The sequence below is a fragment of the Lagopus leucura genome, unplaced genomic scaffold, assembly GCF_019238085.1.
Source record: "Lagopus leucura isolate 7727_CA_CO unplaced genomic scaffold, USGS_WTPT01 Super-Scaffold_100008, whole genome shotgun sequence".
Classification (NCBI taxonomy): Eukaryota; Metazoa; Chordata; class Aves; order Galliformes; family Phasianidae; genus Lagopus; species Lagopus leucura.
Window position 1 is genome coordinate 13,762,992 of NW_024962265.1, and position 14,509 is coordinate 13,777,500.

The 14,509-nt window shown below is 42.3% G+C and overlaps 1 protein-coding gene across 1 annotated transcript in view; it reads right to left on the bottom strand.

Annotated features, from left to right (window-relative positions):
• LAMB4 (laminin subunit beta 4) overlaps positions 1 to 9,445 on the bottom strand; it is a 43,924-nt gene extending 34,479 nt beyond the window's left edge. Inside the window, exons 1-7 of the mRNA XM_042872432.1 lie at positions 9,403 to 9,445; positions 7,984 to 8,141; positions 4,619 to 4,754; positions 3,621 to 3,694; positions 2,414 to 2,602; positions 1,864 to 1,927; positions 1,142 to 1,356 (exon numbers count right to left, since the gene is read on the bottom strand). Coding sequence (XP_042728366.1) covers positions 1,142 to 1,356; positions 1,864 to 1,927; positions 2,414 to 2,602; positions 3,621 to 3,694; positions 4,619 to 4,754; positions 7,984 to 8,141; positions 9,403 to 9,445 — 879 coding nt within the window. The remainder of the gene's footprint in view (positions 1 to 1,141; positions 1,357 to 1,863; positions 1,928 to 2,413; positions 2,603 to 3,620; positions 3,695 to 4,618; positions 4,755 to 7,983; positions 8,142 to 9,402) is intronic.
• Between the last annotated feature and the right edge of the window lie 5,064 nt (positions 9,446 to 14,509).

The window sequence follows — 14,509 nt, forward strand, 5'->3', positions numbered from 1 at the left end:
AGGAGAGGAGAGGAGAGGAGAGGAGAGGAGAGGAGAGGAGAGATTCTTTTCAGTTTTATGGAAGGAAAACATAAAGGCATCCTTTCATCTCCCAACTGAAACAGATGTGGATCAAAATAATGTTTTCTGTATGTCTGCTGGTGTAATCTGTTCCTGATGGCTCCGTTGCCTCCATTAAGATTTAAAGTGATTTTTTCTTCCACTACTACTATAAGTCTCAATGCTACAGAACAGCCACTAGATTTCATTAGGACTCCTAAATCAAGTTATATCCTTTCAGGTACTACATCTGTATTCATAAGAAGAGCTATAACCCCTACGGAGTTGCTTATGCTATTATAAAATGTCTCATCTGCAAATATAGTCAATAGTAATCTGCTTGAGGTACACCAGCAAGATTGGCGAAATTCAAAGCTCTTTGGCTCCCTCAGCTGACAAAATGCTCATTTATTTGAAAAAAGTTTGGAGAATGCCTACAAACTTTAACCCAATAGTTTTAAAGCTGCTGGGCAACATTTAGGAAAAAAAAGTACTTCTAGAGACACCAGTGGAGACTTCAACATTTTTTATTTCTAGCTCTCTCTCCCTACATGTGTCAATTCTGAGAAACATATTTCCCAAAGAAAAAAATCTGATCTCTTTATCCTACAAGTAAAGAATTTGAAATAATCTCTCTGAATTTTTTTAGTAATCAATTTTTCATGGGTTAGCCTTGCATTATTGGCCATTCTTTTTGCCAATGTCTTTGTCCCTGCTGCAGAGCCCCTGAGCCCAGCTGGAGCATGGAATTCACCCAACAAGCAGCCAGTCAAGTCTGCACACAGCACAGGCTGCTTACTGCATTATATTTGCACCATTACAGCTCTGGTATTTTGCTGCTGCTATCAACATGTCACGTCCCAGTTGCTTGTGAAATACCACACTGATGCCAACAAAGACAAAGCTTCTGAGAAATCTGGCCCAGAGTTTGAAGGAAGAAGTTGTATCAAAACACTTGGGTTGCAAATGGTTAATCCAAATGTCATCAGAGACCTTCCTTCCCCTCCCTCCCTCTATCTTTCCATCCCTTCCTCTCTCCTTTCCTCCATTCCTTCCTTCCAACAAAACACCAGGCAAGGACTTAATAGCATTAATGACGCACCATGCCAGGCTGATGAAAGACGTCACCCCGCAGATTCTGTATGGGGTCACAGTGGCTGGCATGGCCATTGCAAAAGCAGTTGCCCCGCACAACCATCTCGTAGACAGCATAGTAGTACTTCTCAAGGGGATCACCGTGCCTTCTTCCAAGGAGAGCATCCCCGAGGGTATGGAGTTTGGTAAAATTGATCCTTAGGTTTGTCATTGTAATGAGCTCTGGAAAGAAAGAAAAGAAATCAGGAGCCCAAGATGACGTGAAAATGAAGAGGGTCAAATTTACAGATTGCATGAAACATTCAGTAAATCCCCCACACTGAAGAAATCGTTAAAATAGTCTGATATGGGCCTGGACAAATGACTTGCTCCTGGCAGACAGCTTCCTGGTACAGCCCTGATCTGGCTAAGCAATGCTTCCTCAGCCAGTGCCTCATGAGCCCATGAGAGACACCCAAGTAAGTGGCAGGGAGGATTAAGCCATCTGGTCCTAGAAGGAAAAATAGTTTAGCTACATGGATGGGCTGTACAGAGCTGGGTCATTTGTTTGTAGGATTCGGGGACAGGATTGGCCCTTTTAAAATTTATTAGTACAGATGTCTTCCTATGATCCTTTGGTACATATTTTTGAACATCATTATTAACACCAGTCGAGCTTTTGCTCCTCTCAGTGTGCAAAGTAAGCAACATCCGCAAAGTATCACTGGTGAAAACTTGCATTGTTCTTACCTTGGATATATGGCACATATGGGTTTTCTATTTCAAAGCTAGGATCCAAAGCTTTTAAGACAACCTGCAAGTTAGATTAAAACAGCTCTGTAAGTCATGGAAGATATTCTTTTTGCATATAAATTCTACTACCTGAGATCTATTAGTTATTGATGTCACTTTACTGATCCCATCAAATTAAAACCAAAGTCTTGGCCCCAGTTCAGCAAGTTCTCTCCCATTTTCAGCCTGGCTTTGGCTGGCAAAAAGCCCTTCAGTGGCAGAGGTTGACAGGGAATCAAGAGCTGTTATAAGGAATGGCTTTCATGTGAACATGTTTTCATGGGAAAACAGGAAAGAGCACTAGAAGGCTTTTTGCCTGTTGTTTTATGAGTTCATTTGGATATGGAACTGAGGGTAAAATGCTGTGATTTTCCCTCTTACGCCTGAAAAGTCAACAGCACTTCATAACTCAGGATCTCTGTAAGTAAATATGACGGACGTAAAAGCAAGACCCTCAGCTCCTGAATGCTAGCCATGCATGATCTCAGTCACTGACTCTTGGCAGTACCTCGCCTTCAGTGGAGGGCTCAATGTCTGAATATCTTGAATCACAAATGACGTCTCCCACACTCTTTGATGGACCAGAAGAGATGTTGGGAAAAGAAGCTGCACAGTCCTGTGCAAAATATCTAAACGCTTTCCAGGTCTGACCAAAGTCGATGGAGCGCTCAACCAGCATTGCTGCGGGCCGAAATGTCTGCAAGAAACATTATTTCAAGAATTCATTAATGAGGGAGGGGAGATTTAGGTTGGATGTCAGGGGGAAATTCTTTACAGAGAGGGTGGTGAGGGGCTGGAACGGACTGCCCAGAGAGGTTGTGGATGCTCCGTCCCTGGAGATGTTCAAGGCCAGGTTGGATGGGGCCCTGGGCAGCCTGGTCTAGTATTGAATGTGGAGGTTGGTGGCCCTGCATGTGGCAGGGGGGTTGGAGATTCATGATCCTTGAGATCCCTTCCAACCCTAGCCATTCTGTGATTCTGTGAGGCACTGATTAGATATCTTGGGGATAGTTGTGTTGACAGTCCTGTTTGGGGATGCCAACAGCTGCCAACTATATTTCTATGTTTGAGAGCCTGCAGACACACTGTACTATTTGCATGAGACTGAAGAAGCCATTTGCCTCATCTCAGCCCCCTCAGGAGAAGAGAAGGGCAATCTTCCATATGGAATCATAGCATCATAGAATGGCTTAGCTTGGAGGGGACCTGATCTAGTTCCAACCCCTTGCTGTAGGCAGAATTACCACCTACCAGATCAGGCTGCGCAGGAGATTATTTTATAAGTAGATTATTTTTAAGTAAGGAAATCCACTATAACAATACAGGAATTTTGTTAAAAAAAAATAAAAATAAAAAAATTGTAGTCATCTTAGTGGATCACAATGGGTATGCTCAAGAAGACAGAATTAAACTTGAAAGAACCATCTCACATAGAAATGTCAAAAGTATTTGGACTTAATTTCATAGTTTATTTTTCAGATTTAATTATCAGATTTATAGAAAATAGGACAGGAATGCACATGAATGAGAAGCTACTCAGCCTACTACTTTCCCTAAGGCAGGATCATCTACAACTTAACCATACTTGACAGGTGTTTATCTAACCAGTTCTTACAATCCTCTGAGGATGGTGCTTTCACTGCTTCCCTAAGCAATTTATTCCTGTGGTTAAAGAATTAGTGTATAAAATTACAAAAAAGATGTGCATATAATACCTTAAAGGTCAGGATGAGATGGCTGAACTGGAATAAAGTTTCTAGGTCCAGTCTAATACTGACATGGTCAACGCCTGAAAAAGAATGAAAATGAAGTGAAGAGCACAAATCACACACTGTAGGGGCTGCTAAGGCAGTCTTCCTTGGGGAATTCACAGATGCCTTTTCCAGCCAAAGCAACCAGGCTCCCTAAGGCATCCTGGGAGATCAAGTCAGCTCTCTCTGGGACTGTGCGTGCAGTGAGACTTGGAGTGCTGGAAGTTGGAGCTGTGTGAAATAGCTGAAGGTCATTCAGCATTCAGATGGCAAGAGATGGTGATGGCAAGGTTCTGGGTGTATGTCTTCCTGTAACCACGTGAATTTTTTAAAAGTCATCCAATGAGTTTCTTTGTTTCTGACAGAAACACAAACTTATAAAAATATGGGGTATTCACACAAAATAGATCTGTTAAATCCTTATATACCGACAGAGTTGAAATTCATCATGAGCAGAATTATCAGATCAGGAGACCTCATCTCAAAGGAAAGGTGGGGAGAGCTAGAAGGGATCCTCTCACAACTGGCCCACTGCTCTACTGACAGTGGGGCCCCAAACTGGTGACAGTACCTTGCTATATGCCAGGAAACAATAGGGCTTAGGAATTTCTAGTTGGGTACTACTCTGTCCTTACACATCTGGAGGCAAACATACCTTGTGCAACAAACTACATCTCCGTGAAAAGCAGGTACCCTTGAATAATGTACACCCACTGCATATCACAAAACAGTGCTGCAGGTCTTCCACTCAGCTCTTGGAAGACACTGTGCTTAAAATTTGTCTGCAGAAAAACAGAATTTCTAAAGTCCAATATTTTTACAGAGGAATAGGTTAAAGTCCTGTAGTATTGCTAACTCAAGGAGTATGTGAGGCTTTGTTCATTCGTTATGAAGGCCAAGTAGTGAATAATTACAGAAGTAAATCTAACCACAAGCAGCAACATTCTGTCAAGGAAACTTACCGTTTTCTGACTGCCACCACTTTTTTTTCCTATCTGGCTCAAAAGTTGTGATAACGTTTTCAATCATGTGGCTGTTGCGTTGTGTATAGGGATTATATGGATACCTAGAATCACAGACAAAGCACTTCTGGTCAGCCTAGAAAACAAAAAGAGCAGAATAAAAGATGAGTTTGGTCTCTTTTCAAAAGATTTGGTAGATGTGTATTTGTGTGTGTGCAGGCTCTGGCCTGGAGTCAGGCAGCAGAGGCATTGCAGGGGAAGACTGGCTCCTTAAGGCCTAAGGGGGCCTTCAAGGGGAACATTCCCTACATCATTTGTCTGTATTTTTCTCTCTCTTTTGCACATTGGCCAGGAGCAGCAGACAGATGCTGTTGTACAGGTGGAAGGGAAGGGTGGGTCCAGACAAAATGTGAAAGATCTGGGTTGATACCACCAACACAACCAGTGCCTTCTGTGGGCGGAGTGGAGAACTGGGATGTCAGCAGCACCCAAAGTGGGGAATCAGGAGGTACCAGTCCAGCACTTTGTCCAAAGCTGATGGGTTGGCTGAAAACAGAAGGCAGTTCTGTCAGCAGAACTGGAGCAGGGGAGAGGATTGTTTGTGATTTGGCCACAACAACCCCATACAGTGTTATAGGCTTGGGGATGAGTGGCTGGATGATTGTGAAGAGGAAAGGGACCTGGGGGTGTTGGTTGATGCTCGGCTGAACATGAGCCGACAGTGTGCCCAGGTGGCCAAGAGGGCCAACGGCATCCCGGCCTGCATTAGAAATAGTGTGGCCAGCAGGAGCAGGGAGGTGATCGTCCCCCTGTACTCAGCACTGTACTCAGTACCTTGAGTACTGTGTTCAGTATTGGGCCCCTCACTACAGGAAAGACATTGAGGCCCTGGAACGTGTCCAGAGAAGGGCAATGAAACTGGTGAGGGGTCTGGAGCACAAGTCTTATGAGGAGCGGCTGAGGGAGCTGGGATTGTTCAGTCTGGAGAAGAGGAGGCTCAGGGGAGACCTCATTGCACTCTACAACTTCCTGAAGGGAGGCTGTGGTGAGGAGGGGTTTGGCCTCTTCTCCCAGGCAACAGACAGGACCCGAGGAAATGGCCGCAAGTTGTACCAGAGGAGTTTAGGTTGGACATGAGGAAAAACTTTTTTTCTCAGAGAGTGGTCAGGCACTGGAATGGCTGCCCAGGGAGGTGGTGGAGTCGCCGTCCCTGGCAGTGTTCAAGAGGCACCTGGATGAGGAGCTGCGAGATGTGGTTTAGTGCTTGTGGTAGCAGTGGTGATGAGAAGACGGTTGGACTAGATGGTCTTACAGGTCGTTTCCAACCTTGTGGTTCTATGATTCTATAAATGATGAAGTTACAACTTGTAAGACAAGGCAGAAGCACAAAAACCACTCATCTCACTTCACCAAGCTTCAATAAGGAGCGCTCCGGTTATCTCAGCATTTGGTACTGTGTACACTCATGCTCTGGTGTATACAGACACACTATGTGACACTCGTTCCATTTATGTTTAAGGTTGCACCATGAAAATCTCTTTGTGCCCCAAATGACAAGCACATGCATGTCCTTATAGGCACATCTGCCAAATCCCATCTGCCCTTGAAGCACACTCTGCGGCATGAAGTACTTTTCCTTTCCAAACACATGTAAGTAGTAAGCCCAATTACAGGGCTAAAACCCATTTAACCTTTGCTTAGAAACAAGTAGAGGCATTATTCTAAATAAGGCACAGTTCTCAAAAGTGCTTCTTTTCAAATGCACAGAAGTTGAACTCTGATTTTTTCAATCTGAATTTTCATTAAAGCATTCCAACCAAGTCTTTGCTTCTGGCAGTTTGCCACATTGACTGGCAAACCTTCATACACCAGGTTTGTTCCTGCCACGGTTCCCTTGTCATGACACAGGTCATCAGAAGGGGAATGTGGGGAGGAAGAATGCAAAGCTTCCTGGCTTGCCTCCAGGAGTACTGGTGGGAAGTACTGATTTCAGTGGAATTTTGTAACATACTTCAGGTAGCAGATACATAGAAGGAGAGCTGGTACAACAAGTCACACTGCCAGAGCATAATTCAGCTTTGGGAAGCAGCAGGGCGCGTAACTTGCATCACCTTCAGAAGGCAGTCACCGGGGGTCAAGATATGTTGAGGCAGCAGTAAATCACAGGGATTATTGCAGGAACAGCTGTTCTTTTTCTTGAGTCTGTATTTACATAATTCAAAGGATAAGTACAGGCAAGTGAAAAGATCAATTTTTTATCACTCTTTGATCTCATCTTAAAAAGAAAAAGAAAGAAGTCCTCCAGCCAAGAGCCAGAAGTGAGATGACTCTTTGTGCTGGGCTACCAAGCTGAGCCAAGGCTCAGAGCACAGCCACAGAGTGCCCAGAATTCCTTTGTTCAAACAACCTGGGGAAAAGCTGCAAAAGGTGAAGAGAAGCTCAAAAGAGCTTTCAGAAGTGGAAAGAACTGTTTACATTTTGCAGAAAAATGCAGTTGCAGTAACTGGGAGCAGTGTTCAGTGTCATCTCAGTATGGCAGAGCTTTACTTTGTAAATATTTCACAGCATTTTGCCAGAAGGTAATAAAATAAATATTTTTGATTGCTTATAAACGAAATGATACTTTATTAACTTCCTCTTCACCTTGCAGATGGTAGTTAGTAAAAATATTCCTGCTTGAGAGGATATGTTAGTTCAGCAGGGCCAAGTCTTGGATGTGTAGCAGAGGAAGTCCATTTCTGCTGGCCACTGGTTCCAACCACCTGATGGACACATAGGTTCCCCACAGGTGCTTCCCCAGGAGGGATCTGTTTGATTGCCCATATTTCGTGTCTGCCTATCCACCTAGATGGCCAAAGACTGTGTTTTCTCCTTCAGATGTGGCTTTTCTGCTTTCATCAGCACTGGTTTTATTTCACATCAAGTGACATGTGAGGACATGGCACGAATCTCTTAACAGGCTGCTTTAAGTCTCAGCACTGTATGGCACATGTCCCCCAGCAAAGGCATGTCAAAGACTGTGCCCATCCTGCTAAGCGCACACAACGCGCCAGCTGTGGTCTTCATCTCTGAGCGGGGAAAGACTGGCAAAGTAAAGCTCCCTTAGATATCATTGTGCTCATTTGCATCTCATGGATGTTTCTCACTCTGGAGAAGCTGTGCATCACTGAAGGCTGTTTGCTGTTTTTGCCAAATCCTCCTTATGTGCTGCAACGAGGTGCAGCCTTCCACCAGCCTTCTTTCATGCTATCTGATAATTATTCAGACAAGACCAGAAGTTTCCCAGTCTGGGCAGCTTCCTTTTACAGAAAAGAACATTGCTAGTCTGGAGAGTTCCGTTTATTACGAATAAAAAGCAAACCAACCTCAAGGTAGCCTATAATGCAGTACTTCTGGGGGCTGTTCATTCCACAGGTTGAAGAGGCCACTAGTTGCTTGCTGCGACCCAGGAGGAGGTCCCCAACGGCCGGGTGGCAGGACCCAGCCCTGCAGTCATCCTGTGCCTGCTGGAGTCCCACCAGCACTGCGTGCAGAAGATCAGCGAAAGATTAAACTGGTTCACATATTCAGCAATGCTCTCCACAGAAAATCAGCGATGTTCTAACATCAGCAGAAAAGTAAATTGTCCTCTGTCTGTTCTCCTGTCCTTAATCATATCACCTGATAGAATCTGGAAGAGCTTGGCTCATGAACACACCTGCTGCTAAATCATTAAAAAAACAGAGCTAGCATATTGCAAATGTACTCTAAATCATATTCTCAGCATTTTGCTATCCATCAAAGATGCCAATCTGCTAGCAGCAATAATGTACTAAGCATCCCATCCCATACCCAGAGTCAGCGCTGCTGCAGCAGAATCACAGGCATTACAACTGACTGTGAGCAGAGCCAGATTCTAATTCATTCTGCTGGTTTGTGCTGAGTTCTCAAAGTTGTACTGATGAAACCAAGGCCAGGAATAAAGTCAGAGGTGCCTATGATTTTCTGATGATTTGCAATGAACATCCTGCTCTGGTCCCAGCACCTTCAATTCAAAACATGGAATGGTCATTAATAATTGAACAGAATAATTTGAACTTCTGTACATAATTGTGTGATTTTTTTGGTTTATTTTGCCTGAAACTACTTTAACTATTTCTTTCCAATATGTCAAGAGTTCCCTTACAGGGTTTGTCCTTTTAAACAAGTTCTATCCTGAAACCCTTAACAGGAATGGGTACCTCGGAGGCTTCATCTAACTCAGTTTTACTTGGCTCAACTTGTTATAAAAAGTACAGTTAAAAAAAAAAAAACGATCAATAATGAAGAACCCATAGGAGCACAAAAAGCAGTAATGCAAATACAGCACTAAATAAATTTACTTTTTTTTCTTTTTTTTTTTACTGTGAATATTTCTACAAAGTACTGCAATGGACAGTTTGAGTTCATAGCTCAGGCTATACTTCAAGCACTGAATGAAACTTGACTTCTAAATATAAAGCAACACATACGTTTGGTTAATCTGCCCTTATTTATTTATCCAGGTTCACCACGTATTAGCAATCAGCAGATACTGGATGCCCCTTTCAGGAGCTGATTCAGGCTTAATCACAACACACACTTTTTGTTTGTATTTAAAGATTGCACATCACTCAGAACTCCTAAGCAGGAGCGTAAGGAACAAGGACTCAAAGTCTCATGCATTTTAATTGTGTAGACAAATGAAGCACCCTGGAAGTCTTGGAGAAACATATAAATGACATGATAGTATTTCAAAATTGGCCCAAATAACTGTATATACTTACTGAGGTGCAACAGAAGGGCCAGCCAAGCCTCATGTCTCTGCATGGAGTCAGGCTGATCTGGCTGGAAGAGAAGAGCCAATGTGTCACACAAGGCTCATTTGCCCCAGGGCACACCTTGTGCGTGGGTTTTCATGGAGTTGTCTTTCAGCAAAGGGATGGAACCACAGTAAAAACACCAAGATTAAAAACAAATACTGGTCTTGACTTTGTTCTGGTGGAAAATTCTCGTGACGGTTTTTTTTCAGAATGGGATCAAAGCAGAGGGATACCTCACATGTACTTTTGCAAAAGACCATAAAACATATATATACAGTTTAAAATGGAAATTAAATGTTATCATCAAAACTTCTGTGGTATTCAAATATAAACTATTTAATCCTAAGTAGATTCAACAGAGCTATTTGCAGAGATCTAACTCCTTCTCTTGTTTCTTTGCATTGACTTCAAACAAAGCCAGAAATCCTAACATAGATGCTACTGAATAATGCCTAAAGTCTCATTAGAGATACAAGTATAACCAAATATTTAAATGCAGTGACGAAGAACAGATAAAGTTATTATCAGCACAAAAGACTTGTTTGGAGGAGACCTCAGAACCCATGGTAGGATTGCTGTGGCTTTTACTTCGCATCCTTCCTACTAACATTCTTGCAGAGGAAGGTGTGATTTGCTAACACAAGAACTCTATTGGAAAAAAAAAGGCAGAAATGGATGGAAAATATGGCCCAGCATCCTTCCACCATATAGAGCTTCCAAACCACAGCCTGACTTCACTTTTGTGTCTCCCACCTCTTTCTCCATCTGTAGGCACTGATGGAATCAACATGTTCTGATGCCACTCTGGCTGCTGGCATCCCCATGTGTCACCCCAAATTGTCTTAGACAAAATACCCCACTGTGTCAGAACAGAGCAACTGTTCACATAAGCAAAGGCATTCCAAGTATTTCAGATTTTACAGGCTCCACATAGGCTTGGTTCACACAACTTCAATCGGTACATGAGAGAATAGACATGCCTATGTGGCTGTTTCAGCAATCAGGAGTGATCTACATATCTTTGTAATTATATGTCCCATTCACACTCCATACCAATGATATTCTTTAAACGTGACTCACTTTAGCAGACAAAGACCAGCAAAACTCCAACACACTTCAGTTTTACACTTAGCAGGAAAATTAAATACTGGAGATGTCTTACCTGTATTTCAAGCAGCCGAGTGCTTCAGCTGGAAGTGAACTGCACAGAATGCAAGAAGCAAGTAAAGGCATACCTGTGCACTTCAGCTGAACAAGATCGCGTGTCCCCTGAGGCACCAAGGTGTAGGTGAGAATGAGACTTGGCCTGCAACCTGCCAAGGGGGTGATTTGTGAAGTCACTCTGATGGGGCTTCTGGCATTAGCAAGTATGTGCAGTGAAAGAATATTGTGACAGGCAGAAAAGGTTCTTACAACTTCAGTGAGAAGATAAGGATTCTTAAAAAACAACTCTAATGGTTGTTAGCCACATCTTGGAGCCTTCACCACTACTTAGCATCAGAAGTCCAGTGGTACTGGTTGAACTGAGTGCAGAATGAAAACAAGTCCTCCTCACAGCAGGGGTGCAAAGTGACAAAAGTGCAGGGTTTGGGCTTTGGGGTGGCTGCAAATACGCCTGTTCAAAAGCTGTGACTAAAGCCCATGTGGATGTAACAAGTCAGCTTCAAGTTAACTCAAACTCTGGGTCAATGCATGAACATTACTTCCCTTTTTTTTCCTGACCAAAAGCTAAAGACACCACGACAACTTGAGTACAGCCTCAGTGCTGCCTTTCAGCAGATGTTTTTGCCTGTACCCTCACCTGCAAGCACCTGCAGCATGGTGCAGGGCCTACACCGCCATCTTGAGAAGCACTGCGAGGGAGCAGCTCCAAGATGGCGCACACCCACCCGTGCTCAAGCAGCGGCCATTTGTGGATGGCTCTGTCAAACCCGTAGCACTTTGATTTCAATTTTCAGAACAGTATATCACCTTGGAGACATATTTTTGATTTTGATCTACTTGTTATTAGTCCTTCTCTGTCTGCCTGCAAAGCCTAGTTCATGGCTGTCTGTAAAGCATCACAACCTCAAACAGAAAGTTTTCTACATGTGCAAAATACGTCATAAACTAAATGCTGCTTTTCTTTTGATAGCTCCTATCCTTTTAGAAAAACAAACAAGCAAACAATAAACAGATGGATGATCATAATGTAGTGTTCAGTGCTGTGTCCTCTGCTATTACTTTGAGAACTCACTCTAGCAGAAATAATGCATACACTTACATTTTTGGAAATTATCTTCTACAAGTGCACGTGGAAATTAGTTGTGGGAGACTTTTTTCAGGCCAATTTAATCTGAATTTTGTTTGTATTCATACCTGACCAACTATTTATTTAAATTTGTCCGTATTATAATGATTATTATTTATTTTTTGAAAATTAAAAAAAAAAAGACTAAGTGATAAATTAAGATATTAATTCTACTTTTTATCTGTAAGCAGTATCTCAAATGCATTCTGAAAGAATGACACATAACTGAAAAAAGCATTATTATTGTGATGCTACTAAATTATAGAATGGTTGACATTTTATCAGCACATTTGGTAGGGAATTCAGATTTTGTTGCAGAGAAGTTATGTGAGAAGTAAATACGAAGGAAGATTTATTTCCAGAATATTGCTGGTCCTGTGTTTTGATTTATGTCGGACCCTGAACAAGAAAGAGGTTTTAAAATGCTTGAGGCAGGGATTAAGGAACTTCTATCTCACTTCTTTAATCTCTCCCATGGTAAAGGATCTGGATTTATAATGCTCACTTGTCCCATGCTGGCTGGAGGGTAGACAGCGTTGGTGCATGATTTTTCAAGTCATCACAAGTCTTAAAGTTATAATTTCTAAGGTCTTAGGAATATCCTTAACACACAAAGGAAAAGAACTGCAAGCACTTGGACATATTTTCATTTCACAGACACCAACCACCAGTGAGGAAATGGAATGGGCAGAGGCTGCAGCCTTGGTGCCCCAGTCACACTTCAGCATGTGGCACCAGTCCGTGTAGGTGTACACTGCCCTCCCATTAATATGTTGAATAAACACCTCTATGGGTATATGATTTTTTTCTCTTCAATGAAAATGACAAAATTATCAGAAAATGTATATAAATAATTATGCTTTTCTTTGAAGTTAGGATATGAAATAAAATAATTCGAGCCTGGGATTTTTCTTGCCAATAGAAAAATAAACCTCCTCTAAACAAGTTACCTGGGCTTCCTGGAGCCAGGGAAGAAAGACAGGGACTCCTACAGGGTCCATCCTACCACATCTTTTAGATACTTACCTAGAAGCATATGTCACCCTCTGGAGGTATCTCCTGCTTTCCTCTAGGCAAGTGCAGCCCCATTCACAGGCAGTGTTCCTGTGTTTTAAATTGATTCACTGAGATGAATCCAATCCATAAAGAACTAAGCCAGAATCACAAATGAAATGGTCTGAAAAACAAAAGCATTTTGCTACATTTCTATCTTTCCCCTGCTTTGATTTCTTTCAGCATTCCTTTTGTTTAAAGTGTCATTTCTCAAGGCAAGGAGCGCGTATTTTTTGGTATTCCACATACTGACAGAATGTAGCATTGGATAATAAAACCAGAATAAAGCATAAGCTCACGAGAAGGTAAGAGATGTATTTTATTTGACATATTTGATCAAGAGAGCGTTACGGAAAGCATAAGAACATGCTTTTTTGTTTGCTCTGAAAAGGAAAGAAGTGATGTTTGTGAAAGAGCCCGAGGCACAGGCAGAAATAACGTTATGACCAAGCGTATGGCACAGCAAACGATCAAACAATTTACCAAGAGGCAAAATTCAGCCATTTATGCTCTGCCCCACTATGAGGCAAGCTTTGCATCCTGGAGCAAATTCCTACAGTTAAAATTTTCTTTAATCATCATCTAGAACAGCTTTTCCACCTTTCAAAAGGATGTAAAGCATACTTGTAAGTCATGAGACACTTCTTCACTTTCTAAAAGGCACAACATGCATGGTGCCCTGCACTTTTTGCGTGCAAGTCTGGTATTTGAAGTTTGCTTTTTTTCTCCACTACAAACAAGAAATCCAGTTTCAACTTGAATGTTATCTCCCTGGCAGGCACAGTGTTGCTGATGGCAGTAATCAACACTGAAGAGAAAAAAGACAGAGAGGGTGATGAACTGTTCTGCTTTAAAGTACCACTGTAATTTTTAAAGTGCAGTTCAAGATATATAAATTCAATATAGAATGTTTCATGATATCTCCTGAGGTCTTGACATTTCCAAGCTGGCAGCAGGACTGGCAGGATGAGAAGTGCAGCACAAACCTTGATTGCTATTTGTTTATTCATAACTGGAGGGGTCACGCAGTACAACTGGACAATTCTATTTCTAAGGAACTTGGACCATCGATAAACAAATGTACTTGGCCTATTAACCTGAAACAATGATTCCCCCTAAATCCAATAGGAACATGGATAATTTTATTCATATTTATAACTGTAGCAATGTTCTGTTTTAAATACCTATGATTAGATCTTCTGAACCTGTCAGCCTAAATTATTTTCCCTTGGTAAAACAAACTCTTCTGCAAACGTTAAATGACTATGCTGTTTAGAAATGACCCTGATCTTAGAGAATCTCACTGGCCCCTGAGTAATATCTGTGACCTAGAGGCTTAGAAAATAACAGAAATTTACCATACTGTCATCTGCTTGCAAGTGAAGGCATATGGGAGGGAGCAGAGGGAATTAAATTCAAAACCTAGCGGAGCACAATCAGGAGAAGGAGTACAGGGAAAACAGTCAGTTCCCTAAGCTTCCAACAAAAATAACCCACGAGATGTACAGTACTGGGAGGAGAACCTGACAGATAGGAAGGATGATGACATGAACTTGAGGAGAGAAAATAATGGAGAGAAAAATGTGTCCACAGCAGCAGCAGCAAGATCACCCAGTGCAGAACCATCATGAGCCAGAGGCTGGAGAGCATCCCTGGTTGTGCTGGAACCAACCATGCAGCCACAAGCAACAAGGGAAGCTGGCTCTTCCAAAGTCCTGGGAGCATCTA